This window comes from Myripristis murdjan, chromosome 13, assembly GCF_902150065.1.
Source record: "Myripristis murdjan chromosome 13, fMyrMur1.1, whole genome shotgun sequence".
Taxonomy (NCBI): Eukaryota; Metazoa; Chordata; class Actinopteri; order Holocentriformes; family Holocentridae; genus Myripristis; species Myripristis murdjan.
Window position 1 is genome coordinate 2,680,523 of NC_043992.1, and position 15,207 is coordinate 2,695,729.

The 15,207-nt window shown below is 40.4% G+C and overlaps 2 protein-coding genes and 3 non-coding genes across 5 annotated transcripts; all 5 read left to right on the forward strand.

Annotated features, from left to right (window-relative positions):
• Nucleotides 1–1,257: 1,257 nt before the first annotated feature.
• Nucleotides 1,258–7,291, forward strand: rps3 (ribosomal protein S3). The gene is made up of 7 exons (XM_030067842.1): nt 1,258–1,358; nt 2,304–2,434; nt 3,197–3,290; nt 4,479–4,573; nt 4,706–4,893; nt 5,911–6,114; nt 7,217–7,291. The coding sequence occupies exons 1-6, from the start codon at nt 1,329–1,331 to the stop codon at nt 6,108–6,110; spliced, it is 738 nt and encodes a 245-aa protein (XP_029923702.1). The 5' UTR covers nt 1,258–1,328; the 3' UTR covers nt 6,111–6,114; nt 7,217–7,291.
• Nucleotides 4,063–4,212, forward strand: LOC115370817 (small nucleolar RNA SNORD15). Its single transcript, XR_003929297.1, has one exon. It is a non-coding gene; the product is annotated as a small nucleolar RNA SNORD15 (small nucleolar RNA).
• LOC115370818 (small nucleolar RNA SNORD15) lies at nt 5,372–5,521 on the forward strand. Its single transcript, XR_003929298.1, has one exon. It is a non-coding gene; the product is annotated as a small nucleolar RNA SNORD15 (small nucleolar RNA).
• Nucleotides 6,642–6,791, forward strand: LOC115370819 (small nucleolar RNA SNORD15). Its single transcript, XR_003929299.1, has one exon. It is a non-coding gene; the product is annotated as a small nucleolar RNA SNORD15 (small nucleolar RNA).
• Nucleotides 7,292–8,518: 1,227 nt separating the features above from the next.
• On the forward strand, nt 8,519–12,302 carry kctd14 (potassium channel tetramerization domain containing 14). Its single transcript, XM_030067843.1, has 4 exons — nt 8,519–8,604; nt 10,810–11,034; nt 11,330–11,464; nt 11,839–12,302. The coding sequence occupies exons 1-4, from the start codon at nt 8,551–8,553 to the stop codon at nt 12,148–12,150; spliced, it is 726 nt and encodes a 241-aa protein (XP_029923703.1). The 5' UTR covers nt 8,519–8,550; the 3' UTR covers nt 12,151–12,302.
• The last annotated feature ends 2,905 nt before the right edge of the window (nt 12,303–15,207 follow it).

A 15,207-nucleotide genomic window follows, 5' to 3' on the forward strand; every position in this document is an offset into this window, starting at 1 on the left:
TTTCTCTTCGGGTCGATGTTTACATTAATGCCCTACTAGCTACTGTGTAAAACACAATGGAAAGCGTTTTGAGAGCCATCGTCAGTGATTTAAGGTCACTGGCGAATGATGTGGTAAATCATGCACCCACCGACTACTTCCAGTTTCACGGTTCATCCATGCATGAATCGTTTGCTTCTGTCTGATTCGCTCAGTTGACCAATCGTGCTTAAGACTAATGTAAGAACCGCCCACCTTATTAACATACGACACAGAAATACAGAAATAAATAAATGTGGAAATGTAGAAATACAGAAATAAATGTAGGAATAAATAAATAAATGTAGAAATAAATAAATAAATGTAGAAATAAAAGAAGGAATAAATAAATGAATAAATGTAGAAATAAATAAAAGTATAAATAAATAAATGTAAAAATAAATATATAAATACACAAATGAATAAATAAATGTAGAAATAAATAAATAAATAAATAAATGTAAAAATAAATAAATAAATACATGCATAAATGTATAAATACACAAATAAATAAATAAATGCATGAATAAAAACAGAAATAAATAAATAAATACATGTAGAAATATTTATTAATTTAATTATTTATGCATTTATATATTTATATGCGTATTTATTTATTTATTCATTTATTTATTGTTTTGTCATTTTTCGTCCCTCATAAATTGTGATAAGTGATCTTTAATGTTTTCTGGTGATAACATTAACATGCTTTGTGGGGGGAAAAAAACTGTGACAGGTGTGGAATATAACCTCCATGAAGACTGTCAGTTGTCTGTGTGTTCCTGCACATCCATTAAATTACATTGCAATGTTTCTGTAGATCCCATTTATTTGTATTTATGTACATTTTTGTTTTTGAATTGCAAGTCTAAATTCTAAAGTCTATTATTTCCTTTTATTTATTTATTTTTTTTACTAATCTGTATTTATCTGTATGTGTACATAGAGTGCTAACAGCATTTCCTCTGTTTAATGTGAAGTTTTTGTTGTTTTTATTTCACACTTCCTTTGGCAATGCAAATATTGTTTCCCACGCCAAAAAAACATTTGAATTGAATAGGAGAGAGAGAGAGAGAGAGCGAGAGAGAGAGAGAGAGAGAGAGAGAGAGAGAGAGAGAGAGCGAGAGAGAGAGAGAGAGAGAGAGAGAGAGAGAGAGAGAGAGAGAGAGAGAGCTCGTCAAAATTTTCTCCCAAACACTACAACTCCCGACAGCAACTTGATGCTGTCGTTCACCGGAAGTGACACGCTCTGCTATAAATGCATTTCCGCATCTTCCGACAGTCCTTTCCTGTCTACGGCCTATTGGAAGATGGCGGTGCAAATCTCCAAGAAGAGGAAGGTTAGCACGATTTCATCCCTATTCTACCTCCATTTAAAGCGAACTTCTGCAAAATTGCGTGGTTTCGGTAAAGAAACAAGTGTAACATCTTGGCTTGGCAGCCCGGCGGGCTTGTCGGCCGTCAGATCGTAGAGGATTGATCCGGATCCCCGCGGCTCCATGTCCGCCTCAGTAACATGGCACAGGCTGCCGGGGCCGGAGAGTGGCAGGAGCCCGGGTCCCTCTGGTATGAGCCCGGACAACTCTGTCTCTGGCCGGCTTAACTGCCCTCCACTTCACCCACAGTGTGTAGACTGTGGCTGTCAGAGCACCACATCGGCTCAAAGCATCGTTAGGTCTGCTGGTCCGTACGGGCTGAATGGGGACGGGAGGTTAGCTAGCTAGCCGGCTAGCTAACATTTAACCCGTACGGCTAGCCGGCTAGCTAACATCAGCCTTAAGTGAGGTCTGTAAAAGCGAATGCAAGGTTATATTGTCATGATGCTTCATTTCGCCCCCAGTTAATTAGAGGTGTGCTGTGGAGAGCAGGGACATCTGTAGAGACAAGTCCAGTGTTTTCAGTCCAGCTTGGTTCTACCAGTAACTCCTGCGCTGTAAAGTTGATCTGGCTGCTGGTGTTGGTCCTTCTAAGCTCACATTGACGCTCCTGACTGATACTCAACCAACATAAGTGGTTTTAACATTTTGTGTCCTGTCAAGACGGCTTGTTAGTTTTTATCTAACCGTACAATCTAGTGATATACTTTTTGTTGTCCTTAGTTTTGCATCTAAACCGTTTGCATCCAGATGCAATACAGATGGGAATTATGACCATGACAGTGTCCACATTTGTCCAGAAATACAACCTCGTCCAGATTTAAATCTTGTGTCTTCATGGTAGTGATACTGTAATAGATGCTGCAAGTGCTGTTGTAACATTGAAGCTGACTGTGTTTCCATCCCCAGTTCGTCTCAGACGGTATCTTCAAGGCCGAGCTGAACGAGTTCTTGACTCGTGAGCTTGCTGAGGATGGATACTCGGGTGTGGAGGTGCGTGTGACCCCAACCAGGACCGAGATCATCATCCTTGCCACAAGGTGAGCAAATAGACCTGAAGTCTACTCCAGAAAGCAGATTTAACAAACTCTGAACATAAACCTCGAGTTGGGTTGGAATTGAATACACTCCTGGTTGAGGCATGGATAAATATATGGCTGTACAAGCACATTGCCAGAAATATGCATATACATATCCAGGTTGGGAAATTAGTACAAGATAACAGTCCAGTGTATTTCAGTGCTGGGTTTAGAGGAAATACTTAGTTTAAGAAGAATTGCAGATGTCTGTTTTTGTAGCACAGTTGTTTTAAGGTCTGTGTGCCTCACTCATGAGAAGAACGAGAATGTCCTTGCATCAGTGATGTAGCTGGCATGTAAAATCAGGGGCTGCACCACAGGCAGTGAATGGTGTGCTGACTTTGTGGAGCTAGGTTTGTTCTCCATCACCTCTGACGGGTGTAAGCCAGAATTTAAACCTGATTTTTGCCATCAGCATCCCCTTAATTATCTTCAGAAGATGGCCAGATCATACATTGTGATCCCTGGAACAGCTGCTAATAGTATTTGCAAGTATCTGCCTGGTAATTGGTGTTAATTCAGTTGCATCTGTGTGGGGCTGGTTGAGTTTTGTTGTTGGCTGTGTGTGTGTGTCTTATCAAGATGTCTTGAAATAGAATACTCAGTGCAAGCTTGACTGTGACAGAACAGTGTGTCTCTCACTGACACTGATTTTAATCAAGTACCCTCCTCTCTTGTTCTCATTGATAATATAACTCAGTTTTTTGTCTGTAATATTTTCAGGACCCAGAATGTTCTGGGAGAGAAGGGCCGTCGCATCAGAGAGCTGACAGCAGTGGTCCAGAAGAGGTTTGGCTTCCCCGAGGGCAGTGTGGAGGTAAGACTAAAAAACTCTTAGGAGTGGTCTCTGTTCAAAACTGGCATGATGCTGGCTTAATAATTTAAGAAAAGTGGAGCATGGTTGTGGTTATTACAACATGAGGTTTTAACAGCACAGTCCTTAGTTTATTATATTGTTACATTGCAGAAGAACAAAATGTGGGGTATATTAAAGTTATATCTAAATATAGCCCTTTCTTTACCAGAGCAGTTGATAACTGCATAAGAAGAAATACAGGAACAATAGTTACAGCTATATCCTATTTCTAAAAAAATATTACAGTGGAATTGCAATGTATGGATATAGTTGGCAGTAATTAAAGGGACATGTAATAGTCTTAAAGTAGTTCTTTTTAGTAATTATCAGAGCTCTCCTAGCACTATTATTGTTGGATTGAGCGTGTCTTCTGTCAGATTTTAGTTTCAAAATAACTTAGGTCTTAAAGTCCTGGTGGTCCAGAGGCTGTTCTTAGGGCCCACTCACATTAGGCCATTCGTGCCGTGCCCAAGCACGTTTGACCCCATTCGTGCTTCAGCAGAGTGTGTCCTTATTTAATTGCTTATCTTACTTTTTTTTTCTTTTCTTTTCTTTTTTTTTTAAGAGTTAAAATAACTTTAGTATGTCACACCACCCCCAAAGCTGATTATTGGATATTATCATCATTAGCCAGATTTTGGCTGGGCTACACAACTGGCGTAATTAAATAAAGGGATAGTCTGCTCAGATCATGTACCTGCGTGAAGGCTGGTCGTAAGACAGATTAACGTCCCTTCAGTGATGATACGATGACGAGTCGGAAGAGGACACGGTCTGGTTCTGTGGGTTACTGGACCAGGTCCACGTTCTGTGGTTCTGGTGTGGTTCCTCAGGCCGGGGTGTCCTTTTCAGTTGAAGACATAGAGGCATTTGTCTGAGAAGGGTTGCGGCATATGAAAGCACTGTGTTCCCAATTCAGAAAGGAGCTAACAAACATTAACTCTGCTGACCTTGAAGCACGTACATCCTCTACTCAGATGTTGTTTACTGAAGGCAGTAGATTCACCAGCACCCACAATAATACAAACATACCTGTACTCCTGGCTCACTAGAACTGAGCCTCAGAGACATTTTTGGTCCCAATCTTTTTTTTTTTGAAGAGATGTGATACAGGATGTCCAACTTAATTCTGTCTTTTGTCTCCGTCAGCTGTATGCTGAGAAAGTTGCCACCCGTGGTCTGTGTGCCATCGCTCAGGCAGAGTCTCTGCGCTACAAGCTGCTGGGAGGTCTGGCCGTGCGTAGGTATGTACCACTGCAGAACCACTGTGACACACTTTACTCTAAGTGTTCAGATTTAATTTCCTCACTAGCTGCTACTTGGATTTGTTCTGTTTTAAACGTCTTTTTCTTCCTGTCCCGCCTCCCTTCTTCCAGGGCTTGTTACGGTGTTCTGAGGTTCATCATGGAGAGCGGAGCCAAGGGCTGCGAGGTTGTGGTGTCTGGCAAGCTGAGGGGTCAGAGGGCCAAGTCCATGAAGTTTGTGGATGGCCTGATGATTCACAGTGGAGACCCAGTCAACTACTACGTCGACACAGCCGTCCGCCACGTCCTGCTCAGGCAGGGTGAGTACACTTCAACAAGGGACAGCCCCGCAGTTCTTGGATTTTTTTAGTATGATTATTATTCCAGCAGTGTTTGATGTTGCCCCTCAACACACAATTTAGAGGTTCACGCCAAGGTTTTGTTATAAAGGAACGGTAAATTAAAATGTGATTCTTGATTACGTTTACTGCCGTCGTGAAAACCATAACAAAACTACAAGAAGCTGAGTTCTTGCTATCTAGAGAGGCCTGTCACATTCAAATCAGGGATTAAAAGCTGCTTTCATATGTTAAAGTAGAGCAGTCTAATTTTATACACCATTAGTGTTTAGGGTAGCAAAGGGCCAAATTGAAATCTTACTCTTACAAGATCCTTGCCTTGCACAAAATAATGATTGGAAAAAAAAATGAATAGCTGAAAGTTCTATTTTTGACCAGTACCAATATCAGTACTGAAATATATACAGATCGATTACTAATTAAAATAAAATTGTCCTCCCTTCGGTGATGATACGATGACGAGTCGGAAGAGGACACCAACTAGTTCTGTGGGTTACTGGTCCAGGTCCACGTTCTGTGGTTCTGGTTCAGTTCCTCAGAGCAGGGTGTCCTGTTCAGTTGAAGACATAGAGGCATTTGTCTGAGAAGGGTTATGGATCTCCAACTGGCCAGGTCCAGACTTTTCAGCCATCAAAGTACTATTACCCACTGTGAGCACACGCCATACTGAACATTGGCCAAGATTGTTACATCTAATTAGGAAATAAAAGATCTGGGGAAAATGAATACAATAGTGGTCCATTTATTTCTTTAGGAGGACTGCACTTGGTGCAACTTGCCAGTGATTTATGATGTTAATGGGAAGTTACTATGTTGTAATGTGATGTTTATTATCAGTTCAGTTTTCAGAGGTGCCTCTCAATCTTGAGACATATTTTACATGTTTATTTTCTAGGCCCATTCTCTATTAAATAAAGCATTGTAACCCTGATTCCAAAATTTGTAACGTGTATTCAAGTGTGTACATGTTGCCCTCAGGTGTGCTGGGCATCAAGGTGAAGATCATGCTGCCCTGGGACCCCAGCGGCAAGATGGGCCCCAAGAAACCCCTGCCCGACCACGTCAGCATTGTGGAGCCCAAGGAGGAGACCCTGCCCACCACACCCATGTCTGAGCAGAAGGGGGCCAAGCCAGAGGTGCCCGTCATGCCCCAGGGAGCACCCGTACCCACCGCATAAAAGGGTAAGAGACAGCAGGGGGCGCCAGTGATCACCATACTGTTAGGCCATGCAGTGGCTCTTGAATTTACAGTTGCCATATATTAATTCACAAAGGGGGAAATCAGGTTATAATTAGTAGCTAACAAGAGAATTGGACGAGGAAAAAGACACATTGAATGAAAGCACAAAAGCTGAATATGGAATTAGGGACACAATGATGGACCACTAAGTAGAGTAAACAAAATGTGGCTAATTTCTGAACTAATCTGTGGATTAACATGTAAGCAATAAAAAAGGGCCACAGTCAGTGTTTATAAGTCTTAAACCTAACTCAAAGCTTTAACAGAGGGTTAAACAAGAAAGAACAAAGTTAAAAGCTTGAAAAAACAGAATTCAAATGAAAAGCTCCTGAAGTGATCTGAAAGGTGGCAGTGAGATCAAGTTGTTGTCCTTTTAAAGAAATGAGCTGCTGTCAAACAAGTTTTTTTTTTTTTTTTTTCCTTCACTTCAAGGGTGAGGCCAGTATTTGTTCAGCAGGTAGCATGCTCCCTTCAGTGATGATACGATGACGAGTCGGAAGAGGACACAGTCTGGCTCTGCAGGTGACTGGTCCAGGTCCACGTTCTGTGGTCCTGGTTCAGTTCCTCAGAGCAGGGTGTCCTACTCGGTTGAAGACATAGAGGCATTTGTCTGAGAAGGGTTGCTGCATTAACAACCACTGCTGCCCATTAGAAGAACATGTGAAAAAAGGTTTACTTTAGGGCACAATTATGAATAATCCAGTGTATGATTTTTTTTTTTTTTTTTTTTTTTAAGTGCTGCAAGATGAAAATTTTATCCTATGGAGTGAAAATATTTTAAGATAAAATAGATCTTGAGTTAAATAAATAAATAAATAAAAAACCTCAGTCACAGGAATCAACAGTTTTTGGGGATACATTTACAAATCACAGCTTGTTCTGGATTTGAGTCTTAACCTCAGTGCTTGGTAACCTTGTAGAAATGAATCCTGAGCTGACTGTTTAATGATGCATAAGCATGATTTTATAGTGTTGGTAGAATATACAACTTTAGGATGTAAAACTTTGAAACTATTTCCATTATGTTTTTGTTTGTTTTTGCAGGTGTTCACCATTTCCCCCAGATGGAAGCAAGACCCTGCTTTTTGTGTACAAAACAATAAAAATCTGGAAAATACACCAATGAGTTGTGATCATTTGTTATGCATGCAATCCCCATTGTTTTTTCTTTGGACATACTATTGACATGAAAAAAGACGTCATGCATAGAATAAAATCATGTATATAAAAATAGAATTTTTTATGTTGATGCGTTGACCACACATAGCATCTAATAAGAGAACAAAGCTGAGAAAATTAGACCTATCTCCAACGAGGCTTTTAATATCAAGGAAAAGATAATACTACTGCTATATCACCTGGTTAAGATGTAATGTGGGGGATGTTCAGGTGCACATGGCTGAGGCTGGACCGGGTCTACAGGCCTTGATATGGCTCTGAAAATAAGATGATGCCTTAAGTAAACCATAAATTGTTCTTGAAGTGACTGCATTAACTACAGCGATATCAGCTGACAGATACATTAACTTACATCTTGAATTTACCTCACCTGGCTCTCAGAAAAAAAAGAAAAATACAGTGGTACAATAGTGTGGAGCTAGAATGTCAGCCAACCTAGCAAAAACAAACATTTGCTAACATTTACCTGAAGTTAGGTTACGTTTTTTAAAATTTCATTCAATAAAACAAGAACATAGAAACAATGGACTATCGCAGGAATAAACGGGTTTGGTAAAACACTAATTAATAGCCAATTCTTTCTCACAACGGCCTGTAATAACATATATATGGTATTTTGCAAGTGGTATCGAGCAGAGATCCGTTATCTCTGAAAGCTGACCGAAGGGGCTCGCTCCCGTGTGCGCGGTCACGTTTACACCGCGTATTGCGTTTATGTGACATCAGAACCAAGAAAACAAGAACGAAGCTAGATAGAAAATAAACTGGGATAATCCACAGTGACACTTGTAGTTTGGCATTTTTCATTAGGTTTTATATTTATTTTATTTTTAATTTCTGTTTTCAATTCAGTTTAGTTGAAAGCGTGGGTTGTTTAGTTTCAGTTGAGTTATAGGCTATCACAATTATCATTTCAATTTCAATTACGTTAGTTTTAGTTAAGCTTGTTGACAAGCTTTAATGGACAAGTTAATCTTGTCCATTAACAAGCTTGGGCAGATTGTTTTTTTTTTTTTTTTTTTTTTTTAAGGAGTACAACAGAGTGAGTAATCTTGTCAATATACAATCTTGGAGAACGCCTAACCTGCCTCAGGCGCCACGTCCGGGTTCGACCGACGAGCCCACGCCTACTGGCTCTTACCTGTCCAGTGCAGCTCTCACCTGGACACCGACTGTCTAGCACCGACTTGGAGGACAAAATGAGTCTGCCTGACTACAAATCACCCGGCAAACAGTCTTCACCCGCCATACTGGTAAGGAAAAACTTTTTTATAGACATATCATGACTGACTATGTGCTCAGCGGAGCGGCAAGAAACGAGTTTACTGAACACAGCAGCAAAGATTTCACCTTACGACAGGTGGACGGACGCGCATCTAAACTTAAGACTCCAGTCAGATTTTATTTGCCATCTTTGTCATCATTTATTTACAACAACTTATATATGTTCAAGCTTTTATCCCGTGGTCATTTGGAAGAGCTTTGGTTGTGTATTTTGCCAGTTTCATCTGGTTTACAGGTGTCTGGTTTCACTCAAACTACTTCCAGGAAACTCCGCATTTAGCTGCTGAGACAGCAGCAGAACTTTATGTGGCCGCTTACACCCCTCAACAAGAAATATTAATCCATCCTCTTAAGATGACTATATTAAAATATGATAGTTATGAGCTATCAAAGTAGGTTTAGGTGAAGTTATCATTATCTTCTCTACCATTTTCTATCTATCTATCTATCTATCTATCTATCTATCTATCTGTGTCTATCTACACACACACACACACACACAGAGAGAGAGAGAGAGAGAGAGAGAGAGATGTATATTTTATTACTTTCATTTTTTAAATTTATTCATTTATTTATTTATTTATATTTTTCAGATCCAGTTTGTTATTACATATTAATTTCCAAATACAGGGGTCACAGCATAGCCATGTTTATTGTTTTCCTATCACTACCCCCGCTTACAATATGTAAACCTTTTCTTTAGTCATGCATCATGTACACTCAGTGTAACTTTATCAGGTCCACCTATTCAGTCTAATGCAGTTCATTGCAACACCTCTGCCATAAGTTCTACCTTATAAGAAAGTTTATAATGTTCAGTTTTTGTTGACATCGTGGAGAATGTTTCAGTTTAATTCTGTTTTGTATTGAGGTTGTAGTTTGCAGAGGCCTTGTACTGAACTACAATATATTGAGAGGTATTTCTAATTTTTTGTCCCCCCTATTCACACACATTGAAGGGGGCAGAATAGTAGAAACAGCTGTCAATAAAATGCATTCCAGTCCAACAGCAGCACTAACTATGAGCTCAATGCCAAACATAGAACTGAATGGACACCTCTGTTACTATGACAACAAGACAAGCTGAGCATTATAGGCAGCAGAAAAGAAAACTCTCGCTGAACACTTGTAGTGGGTTGTATTAGATTGTACAGGTGGGGCTGATAAAGTGGCCACTGGGTGTATATGTCAGGTTTTAAACAACACAAATTATGGCACATCAGAAATTATTTTGTAACCTAGATCATCTAGTCTGTAAATGTTCCAGCGTATCATCTGCCCAGGACTGACTTACTGTCCTTAAAAAAAAGGAGGTGATCTCTTATTACCAGGGTGTTGCAGAGGAATGACCAGTCATCATTTATTTTGTGGTAGACTGCCGGTGCATATGGCCTTATCAACTTGAGTAAACCAATGTGTGGGCGACTAATGCTGACGCCCATCCTGCAGTAGATACCAAACACACGCTGAGCTCTATTAGTGTTCAAATAGAGGCACATTACTACAGTGGTTGGAGCTGCATGTTGAGATGAACTGAGACTTTGACTGGTTGTTAAGATCCATTCAGCCCACTTGTTCATTCAGAATGGAAATGTGTTTATGTGAACTGTTCCAAGCAAGCATTTGACAGATGACATTGTGCCAGCCAAGATCAACATTAACCCAGTCATACAGGCACAAAGATTTCATCATGCAATATTATAGCATAGTAATAATTCATATTAACACAATTAACACAGAAACTGTTCTAAACTGATATCAGAGCAATATCATTATTATCATAATCGCCAGAGCTTTATTTATTTAAAACCTCGGAAAACACTTTGAGGGAGAGGCGTCATTGTCAGTGGTACTGAGGTACATGCAATAAATGCACACACAACTAAAGCCAAAATTACATAGAATAGGTCTGCTGGGTTCAGATTTTTGAGCAGTTATTTGAGCAGAAACATTTATATTGCAAACTTGCTTGTGTGCTTTAGGTTAAGGTATACATTACTTTTGTACACTGTTGCTGGACATTATTGTATGTCTTTTGTCTGCAACATCTTTGTTTGTCTTAATGTTGCCTCCCTTCCCCACCTCTCTTGAAAAAGAGAGTTATAACCTCAGCGGGACTATTTGACCCTGAGATGAAGTGAAGTGTGAAACTAGTAAATGAATTGTGTCCTCAGCACTCCCCTGTTGTGCAGCTGAACATCGGAGGTCACCTGTTCAGCACCTCTCTGAGCACGCTGAGGAAACACCCCGACTCCAAGCTGGCTGACCTGTTCAGCGGCCAGCCCAAGCTGCGCACCGACGCCGAGGGACGCTACTTCATCGACCGGGACGGCACACACTTCGGAGCCATCCTGGAGTTCCTGCGCACAGATCGCCTGCCCACCGAGAACATTCAGGAGGTATCAGTCGTGTTTCAACTGTTTTCCTACTGGACAGCTCCGGGGTCCCAGCTTTTTCAGGCAGGAAGTTGGATGAGAGGCAGACTGGAAGATAACTGGCTTGATTACCATTTCCCACCTGAGGGCACAATGACATAAAGAACCTTTATAAAAGGCATGCTATAATGCTTCAGACACAGGCCTACGACTGGTTTGGGTGTTGATCCATAAGATAGTGCAAGGGGTCCGAGTTTCAGTGTCCTTAAGAGAGTGGTATGTATACCTACACGTGTTTTTTTTGGTGTGTGTGCTGCAGGTTCACAGGGAGGCGGTCCACTATAACATCAAACCTCTGGTCAAACAGTTGGAGGAAACCCCTCAGTTTTTTGGGGAGGTGGTGGGAAGACAGCAGTTCCTCTTCAGAGTTCCTCACTACAAAGAAAACATTGAGGTGGGTTTCAAATCAGTGTTTTCCTGTTGGAGTTGATAGAGTTTGGGTTTGTGTAGGTGGCGCTCTTCTCCTAGCCCATGCAGCCATGGTGGCTATCACTTCTCTTGCTGACGAGCCAGGTCTTCTTCTGTCTATTCCAAACAAGGCACACTTAGACAAAAGGAAAAATACCGGGTGCTCACAGCAGTTAGGTAAAAAGATCAGCTAGAGAGGAGGGGCCCTAGGGCTCACTTCATTACCTATAGAGCTCAATCTGGTGATGAATGGACTTCCTGTGTTGACACTGTATGTAGGAGGGTATGATGATAATAAAGCCACTTCCTCTGCCCTCCTCTCCTCAGCTGTCTCACTAACTGAAATTAAATCACTTCCAGGTACTGATCCGCATCGCCAGAGCAGAGGCTATCGCCGCGCGGCACTCCACCATCATGATCTGTGTTCTACGTACAGAAGAGGATTTAGGTCTCTACGACAACGCCATTAACAGTCTGGAGGCAGACAAGGAGTCTGTGGTGACCTTCGGGCCCTGGAAGGCTCTTCCCTCTGTTAAAGACCTGCTGGACTGTATCAGGATGGACATTGAGAGCCAGGGCTACAGGGTGAGCATCCAGCCTCACTGCATGGACAAGGGCTTCCTGTCCAAGAGCTACAATTACTTCTATAAAGTCATATTCACTTGGTGGTGATACAGCACCACACGCAGCTGCTTGGCATAGGCTGCGCTCAGACAGACAGTAAAAAGTGGCCTAGATCTGATTTTTTCCCTCAAATAAAAATCAGAATTGGGTCTGTGTGAACACGACCATTGTTAACCCTTTACCTAAGTAGAAGGAAATTAACTGTGTAAAATTTCACCTAAAAAAAACAGTATCTCTAACGTTACTGATTTACATTTTCTTTTTTTTTTTTGGCATTGCTGCTTTATTTGACAGTCACTGTAGAGATAGACAGGAAAGGCAGGGGAGAGAGAGGGAATGACGTGCAGCAAAGGACCTGAGGTCGGATTTGAACCCCGGTCGCTGTGATCAGGACTAAACCCTGGTACATGGTGCGCGTGCTTTACCGGTGAGCCACCGGGGCGCCCCCTGATTTATATATTTTTTTTATGGTAACACTTTACAATAGGAGTACAACAATTAACGTTAGTTAATTGTTGTACGCAATTAACTAACAATTAACGTTAGTTAATTGTTGTAGTTATTTAAGGGTTATTGTAGATATTATTAACATTAGTAGATATTATTAGTAGATATTATTAACATTAGTAAATGCCATGATAATCATTAACTAACAGTTAATTAACCATTACGGCATTAACTAACGTTAACTAACGTTAATTGTTGTACTCTTATTGTAAAGTGTTCCCCTTTTTATTTTGTTTTAAAAAGAGGACATGTTCAGTCCCGTGTCATGCTAAATAGACAAGAGGACTGATAGGTCAAACTAGGCTATTTAAGCAAATGCTTCACATAAAATAGAACACATGAAGAGAGTGAAGACGATTGCTCTCGTCTGATGGCTATCCCTTCACTGCTAGTCGCCCCTAATGTAGTTATGGTCTCCCACTGCACTCCAGGTACAAGAGTTACATGACTGAAAAAACAATAATGATGATAAACTGGAAAACCAACCAAAATTCATTTTATAATAAATAGATAAGTAAATAAATAAAATTAAACTAATCTAAAGTAACAAACTAAAGTAGCTAACTGATATTGGTAATAAGATTCTCAGTGAGAATGGCTGAACAGTGATGATCATTAAAGATGAATTACATCAGGGTTTATCAAGACACATTTTCGTTGTGTCAAAGTACACGTCGACTCGGGATGAGCTGATTTGCGTCGACTCGGGATGAGCTGATTTGCACTTGTGGCGCATGTTTCAGAAAGACTGTCTGTCCAAGATCAATCCCTGGCAGGACAAAATAAAGTAATTTTGGATCTTGAATGTTGACTTTTAATTGTCATGTTTGAAAATTGTGTGATTGGACAACTGGATCGATAATTTCTAGTCTTGTTCTACAAAAAAATATTTGAAATACATAGAAAAAGTTGTCAACATACTGTACATTTCTGCCAAAAATGGAGAGTGATCACTTGTTATGGTATGTGGACAGTGACCACTGATGTTTTTTTTCCTTTCCATCTATTTTTTTAAATAACAATTCCTACAGTATTGTACATGTGGGATTACACTAGGGGTCGCTAAATAATAATAAAAAAAGAATATCCTTTTAATAAGAGTTATATTTATTGCTACCAGGCTGTAAACCTAGACTTTACTTTGCAATAGAGACTCACCTGATCACCAAATGAGAGAAATCACAGCTTTTTTTTTTCTCCACTTATGATGTTTTGTTGTGTTGGCTCTGTTGAAAATAGTTAGTTCTATAGCACTGTTCAAAACAACACAAAGGACCAAAATGCATTACAAATGTGGCCAAGAAAACGCAGACAAACAACACAACCTTCATGTAGCTACACAAGATAAATTAAAATCGGTGATTAAGGTAAAACCCAGAGAAAAAAAGCTCATTTAGTTTCCATCATTAACCAGGTCAAGAAAGAGGTCAACGCACAATGAACATGACAGGAAACAAAAGGTCACAAAAGTCGGATTGTGAAACTCATGAAACATGAAAACTTGACAGAAACCAGAGCAGCGGCCTCGATGTTCACCGCAGAGCGGGAGGGGACATCATATCACACACATTTCCTGCCCCCTCAGATTCTAGAAACATAACAGCGCACAAAGAGTCACCAACAGGACACATACTGGATCCCTGGTAACAGCCCATTCCTGTCCGACCACAGCCACCTGTCCCATCCCGTCCTGTTCTGTCCTGTTGAAGTGCCCTGGTGCAAGGCAGTGCGTCTCTCTGCAGCCCACTCTCTGTGTCTGTATGATGCAAGTGTGAAAAAACATGCAGAGGTGACAGAATTACACACAGTAAAGTAAAAGTACAGGCGGCGTGCTGTGAATGAACCCAGGCACTGTAACATGTCAAGTTATTTGTGGAGCTCCCAGTGGTATTTTTGTTTTAAAAAAGAGACAAATATTCAGTGTTTAGCTCATAATTTTAGTCTGCTCAGGGTGTAAAAGCCTGTGAAACAGCATTTAAAAAGCCCATCACAGGACATGAAAACTCTGCACTGAAACCCAGACTCATGAAATGAGCGTTACCAGCAAACCGGGGGCTCGTTAGGCCATAAATGAGGAATTGATATAGACAAAACATGACGAAATGTTTAAATAAACTGTCTCCAGATCATTTCCTTGCCCCTCCATCATAATGGAAGTAGATGCCTTGACTGGACTGTTTAAAATTAAAAGACCATATCAGTTCAATATATTTTTGTTATACACCTTTGATTACATGTGTAACAGCAGAGCCAAATTTGTGTTTTCATTTTAGTGAGGCATGTAACTAACTCAACAATGGAGTTTAGTTATATCTTAATTTGCTGCTGTTTTGTTTGTTTTTTTTAACTGGTAGCAGACATTATTTGTTGGTCATATCCCAATTACTAAATGAGTTTGTACTTTATTATTTTTTATTATTTAACTGCCATCTTTTGGGTGCTCATGTAGAGAAATGTAATATTTCACTTGGGTGTTTTTTGTAATTATCAGTGCCGCGCTACTTATGTACTTTTTCTTTTTCTTTTTCTTTTTTTTTTGTGACCCACCAAGTATCGGCCAGCATGTGCATTTTCCTTCCTCGGTTCAAAGAAATGGCT

Excerpts from the sequence above, each read along its gene's own strand:
- rps3 (XM_030067842.1), top strand. The coding sequence starts at position 1,329 with ATGGCGGTGCAAATCTCCAAGAAGAGGAAG. Across the intron at positions 2,435-3,196 it reads ATCATCATCCTTGCCACAAG|GACCCAGAATGTTCTGGGAG; the intron begins GTGAGCAAATAG and ends TAATATTTTCAG. Across the intron at positions 4,574-4,705 it reads GGAGGTCTGGCCGTGCGTAG|GGCTTGTTACGGTGTTCTGA; the intron begins GTATGTACCACT and ends CCCTTCTTCCAG.
- kctd14 (XM_030067843.1), top strand. The coding sequence starts at position 8,551 with ATGAGTCTGCCTGACTACAAATCACCCGGCAAACAGTCTTCACCCGCC. Across the intron at positions 11,035-11,329 it reads CCACCGAGAACATTCAGGAG|GTTCACAGGGAGGCGGTCCA; the intron begins GTATCAGTCGTG and ends TGTGTGCTGCAG. Across the intron at positions 11,465-11,838 it reads ACTACAAAGAAAACATTGAG|GTACTGATCCGCATCGCCAG; the intron begins GTGGGTTTCAAA and ends AATCACTTCCAG.